General features: G+C 41.3%; 1 protein-coding gene across 2 annotated transcripts; it reads right to left on the bottom strand.

Moving 5' to 3' along the window:
* Positions 1-261: 261 nt before the first annotated feature.
* pttg1ipa (PTTG1 interacting protein a) lies at positions 262-3,535 on the bottom strand. 2 transcript variants are annotated; one of them, XM_003962758.3, is made up of 7 exons: positions 3,296-3,533; positions 2,755-2,807; positions 2,441-2,549; positions 2,087-2,189; positions 1,638-1,703; positions 1,055-1,101; positions 262-881 (listed from the first exon to the last, which is right to left on the bottom strand). In XM_003962758.3, the coding sequence occupies exons 1-7, from the start codon at positions 3,510-3,512 to the stop codon at positions 844-846; spliced, it is 633 nt and encodes a 210-aa protein (XP_003962807.2). In that variant the 5' UTR covers positions 3,513-3,533; the 3' UTR covers positions 262-843. The 2 variants fall into 2 exon arrangements, with proteins under 2 accessions (XP_003962807.2, XP_029687462.1); XM_029831602.1 differs by lacking the exon at positions 2,441-2,549 and having other exon boundaries at positions 3,296-3,535.
* Positions 3,536-5,473: the final 1,938 nt, after the last annotated feature.

The raw sequence follows: 5,473 nt of genomic DNA, 5'->3' as shown, positions 1-5,473 counted from the left end.
GGCATCTTAAGAAAAAACATGGTCACCCAAAGGCCATGGGGCACCCTTGGAGCCCCTTGAAAAAGAAGGAAGTTGTACTGCTTTATAAAATATTCCCAGCTATATCCTGCAAAATCTACACAAAAGTCCTCAGAATTTCTGTCATCTTTCAGATAAATGATGACCTGCTGGACTCAGCTCTCACATGAAACCACATCCAGATGGCCCCGTGCGCCCCGCCCAGGCTTAAAATCATGACATCACCAAAGAAAAAAAGCTAAATTCAAACAAATTAAGTGAGCTTATATTGCTCAGGTATTTTTACATGTTATACAGACAGACAAACTACAATTACCTGACCCTTATCACATAAAAAAGTTGATCTTTGCCATTTTATTGATTTAATGTGAATCTATTTTTCCAAACCGGCAGAAATAGAACAAAATTGTACAACAAAACATTTGAGAAGAGAAAGATACAAAAATAAATTTAAAATTCAAGCATTATATTTCTAATCCAGCAGCATCTCAGAGGAGGAAACAGAAGATATCTAAAAGAGTATTTTGGTGGGGTAATAGGATTCTTATCATTCTATACTTAAGACTTAAACTACCGGTACACAATATGACCACATTGTTGCCATAGAAACCACAGCACATAATCTCTTAAAAAAACACTGCTGCTACATACATCTGTTCCAGCTATCGTTACAGTTTCCAGCATCATCACATTATAAAAATGTTCCTACTCGTTGCCAGATAGAGACAGTCACCTGTACAAAACGTCTCTTTTCAGAGTTTATTTAATGAAACAGGCTGTTGACCTTTATGACGGAGGGAAAACACGAGGGTCTGGGCGTTTCCTCTAGGCAAATTTGGAGTATGGGTTGGGCCCACTTAGACCTGAAAATGACAAAAAAAAAAAAAAAAAATTAAACATGGCAGAAGGTGTCTGGAGTTTGTTCTGTCTGGTTTAAGTCTAGAATGTCTTTCAATTTAAACCTACAGTCATTAAATGTAAGAGACGCCTGATTTTCAGTCTAATTCAAAGTACAAGACCGAGTCAGAACACTCACCATATTTCTGCCTGATTTCGTCATGTCTCTGTTTCATCTCCGCTTTCCTGTAAGGACAAAAGCATCCTCCTCTGAATCACAATAACACATTACTTTTGTTCACCATCTCCAAAGTCACATGGCTACAAACCAGTTAGGTTAGGTTAAACCAGTATGACGTGTGCATTTCTCCCATTAGCGGTGTTCCGCTAAAGGAGCAACTGATTTACAGATCAAACAAACAAGGCAATCTAGAGATCAAGACCAATAAAAAGTGCATAAAAGAGGGAAAGTGAGATGGGCATAGAACTGAAAGCAGCACCAAAGAAAGCAGCCACATCGGCCAGATGTCAGTGGGCGAGACTGGAAGTGGATTAAAGACTGGCTGAATTCTGATCAATAGCACCTTTGCTAGTACAGCTACAGCTAAAGACACTATTCTATGAGAACAAAAGCACATGAGCATGTATGAAAGCAGTGGCGAACTGGCACATTTCCTCATGACACCCATCACATCTCTGGGGGCTTTGGTTCAGTTTTTCACATCCGTCAGAGTTCAGGTAATTCTCAACAAAGAAAAGCTCCAACATAACATATTTCCCACCTTTCCTCCTGCTTGGTTTTCAACTTGTTGGCTTGCCTCTGCATCTTGGCCTCGAACCTATTGGATCTTAAGTACAAAACAAGATTGGTTTGCATTAGATAGCTTACCGGAAAGTACACTCTGTGGTTTTGCCTGTAAAATGCAGCTGCATTAACAGGTTCTGGTGGTTTTAGAAAAGGAGAAGACGCTGAAAGCCTAAAATAGCCTTTGCATTAGAATATTTTTTTTAAAGTACAAGGAGGCTAAATGTATCTTCTTTCAACTTGATGAACCTCAAATGTTTCTAAAATTGTCAAACCCGTTTGGACACCTGTAGATTCACAACCAAACACATTTCTCGCACGGTCCACAAAAATGTGTTGATCCTGAGATTCAGCACAAAAACACTCCCTCATGATTTTGCAGACATTTTCTGCCCCCAAGGAAGCGGTTGATGACGGCACACTCACCCAAAGTTCTCGCACTTGCAGCAGCAGAACAGGCAGACAAAGAAGGCAATGATAATAATCCCACCAATCACGGCCAAGCAGATAATCAGCGTCTGGAAGTTCACTGCCAACACACATAAGGTCAGGATGGAAGCCACAATAACAAAATAACTACTTAAGCGCACACACACACACACACACACACACACACCATCCAAAACAGGAGGAGAAAACTGTAATCATGTCTGTTGCCACACTTTTAATATCATCAACCAGGGCAGGCACACCCCAGCCTCAGGATCAGGTTAGAGACTGCATGGCGCCACAACTGCGAGTAACATTGCAGATATTTGTCTACATGTGTGTTTTTCTTACTCCAGCACAGCCCCCAGCGTGCATCATTCAAAGGGCAGAGGGCATGCGGAGGCAGGATGGTCCTGACTGGATAGGTCAGGCAGGACTTGGTGGTGATGCACCACAGGCACTGCAAGAACACCAAGGCCTTCTTTAGTATTCACGCAGACGATGAACAGTGAGGTAAGAGTGTGATATGGCAGGAGGAAGGGAGGAATTTAACGGATCAGTTACTCCTCAAACCAGTCAAACAGGTGCAGAGGCGGAGCTCCTAACCGGGACTTCTGTTTATACATACACTGGAAACTTGCAAAAGAAAACCAACATGGACCTACCGTGACATTTTTCAGGCATTCCTCGCAGCTTGTCCCGTTCTTTGACTCACAAACTGTAGGTGGAGGTGAAAATGTGGTTGGTTTATTAAACAAAACAGGGCACGATTAACTTTGTCAAGGTGATTTCTGTCTTTTCCTCCAGTGCAAACGCATCTACTGAAAGTCTCCAGGGAGGGAGCTTAAGTGAGTCCTGTTGGTTTGTTCTCACATAGGTTTTTGAACTGGGTTTAATCCTTCTGGGACATTTTCTATGGAGACGGTGCAAACAAACACACCGACCTCACAGTAGTATCAGACAATGATTGCGAGAGGCCCCGAATCAGGAAAATTAAGCATTTTGCCACATTGATCAGTTTGAAACTTGGACGGTTGGCTGGGACCCACCGTCGCCAACGCACCAAGATTAGCAAAACGAAAGTTATTTTCTACTACAAAGCAAAATAAAACGTTCAAGTAATTGCACTTGATTTTGTGCCGTCGTTTACGTTGTTGTTGTTTTTTTTAAGCCATACACGTTAGACACGTATTAATAGAACCCTACCTTGATTAGGTGAGTTAGACTGAGCAAAAACTGTCACCAAACCGAAGAGAAGCAGGACACTGGGGACAAAAACCCGAGAATCCATCACGCCGCCGCCCTGACGAAGATTAAATACGATATGACCGACTTTTCTTCCGGAACCAGCGTGCGAAGGTAGGAAATGTTTTACACAGCAGCTGGGTCGAGGTGGACTCGAGCGTTGCGTTCTGACGCACATTCATTGCGCACGGAAGACAAAGGCGAAGAGGGCGTGTGCGTCCAGCAGAGCGCATTGTTCTCTGCCAAAGTGATAGGAATACCTCAGAAACCAGTTGGGCACAAAGACTAGAAGTTTTCTGTTTTAACGTGACTGCAGGTGCAGCGATAGACCTCTCTCTGGGGACACTTCACTGATTAAACGTCCCAACAAAGCGTCCAAACAACACAATTAGAGGACAATAATTCCAATAATTTATTAAAGTATAACTTTGTAAAGCCCGTTACAAATAAAATAAGAACAACACGCATCTCTCTCTTCCTCTTTTTTAAACAAGCACAATATGTTTTAACATGTGATGATAATAATAGAACATAAAGAAAGGGGCCCCACTCTGGCCGCCTGCGGCTGATTACAGGACCCTCTGCGATGTCGTTGCCCGTGTAGTCAAATTTGCAATCAGCTGCTTCTAATGTATTATTTCACACTCGGATCATATTCAAGCAACTTGGGCCAACTTCCTTCTACTCAGTGTAATATCAGGGACAGACAGAAGCAAAGATGCAGACAAACTAGAATGAGACAGCTGCGGGTTCCCTGTAAATTATGGCTCTGCTATCCCACTTATTTGACCAAACATTAAAACAGGAAACAGTTCTGTTGCTAATCTTCTCTGTGTCCAGGATTAAATGACGAATAGGCATTTGTTTAAATCTCAGTACTTTTGAAGTATTTTGTCAAGCGTGGACACCAAATGGGAATAAACTGTTTTGACCATTATCTGTTAATACATATATTTGAGTTCAACCACTGTCAATCATTTAAACCCTCAAATGTGATTCTTAAATGCTGGCTTTGGCCTCTGGTCAGTTGTAGATAAGTAGACAACTATTTTCTGGGGAAATTATTGAAATTGATGAGGACACATGAGCTATTTGCAATCAAGTGAGTGTTGTTTTTGTTTTTTTTCCTGTTATCTGGGGATATTTGACATGGAGACACTTGCAGAAAGAAGTTCTGGCCCTCTGGAGGTGTTAGTCATGTGAGACGCTACCTCTGACAACACTCACATCACGTGACAAACACAAACTGTTAGCAGTCAAACTACCTTAGATCCTTCGAAGCATTCTATCTGCCTCTTTTACACTGAGCTTGGAATTTTCCATATTATTGCCTTCATCATGCTATTCCCTCCCAAACACACAAAGCTTTAAATACACTTCAAGAGTTAATAAATATACCACAAATTCCATGCTTTGCCCTTTAACTCACAATCACGACACCAGTCTTTGCAGATATTAGTAATGTGTACATCTTATTTCCAAACAATTCCCCAGTGAAATCACTTCTCTTTTCTCATTTCCGTTTTCTTTGTGTTACACCTTAAATACACTCACTCACTCACACAAACACATACACACACACACACACACACACACACACACACACACACACACAGCAGTAGCAGCAGGAATCCAGCCACAGCACTTTACAGTGAGAGCATACACTCATAATATTACAATATCAGGTTTATGTTCATAAACAAGTTGGAAACACACCAAAACTGGAACTCTTATTCACTATAGTTCATGATTCAAAGTAAACAAAACGTGAACACAGCATGGATAGATTGGGATGGATGGGGGGGGGGGGGGGGGTAATTTTTATGGCTCCAATAAATGCTGCAGTGTGAATATCACAGAAAACAATAATAACTCATAAAAACGCATGACCACTATGACACCCTGTCTCATATTTCTCTGTGATTCACATTAATGGCACAACCCGTGAATGATGGACTGTATTATCATCATACTGAGACACAGAGTGCTCATTATTATTATTACCAGCAGTCACTTACACGTGTTTTACACAAGAGGTGTCACATTGCATTTTAGATTCTTATACTGTACAGTGCAGTGGCCATTTAAGGTTCAATAGTAACTCTTATAATGTGTGATATACATTACAAAACAATACAT

This window comes from Takifugu rubripes, chromosome 2 (genome assembly GCF_901000725.2).
Source record: "Takifugu rubripes chromosome 2, fTakRub1.2, whole genome shotgun sequence".
Lineage (NCBI taxonomy): Eukaryota > Metazoa > Chordata > Actinopteri > Tetraodontiformes > Tetraodontidae > Takifugu > Takifugu rubripes.
The sequence above is the reverse complement of the archived record's forward strand: the minus strand, read 5'-3'. Positions and strand labels throughout refer to the sequence as shown.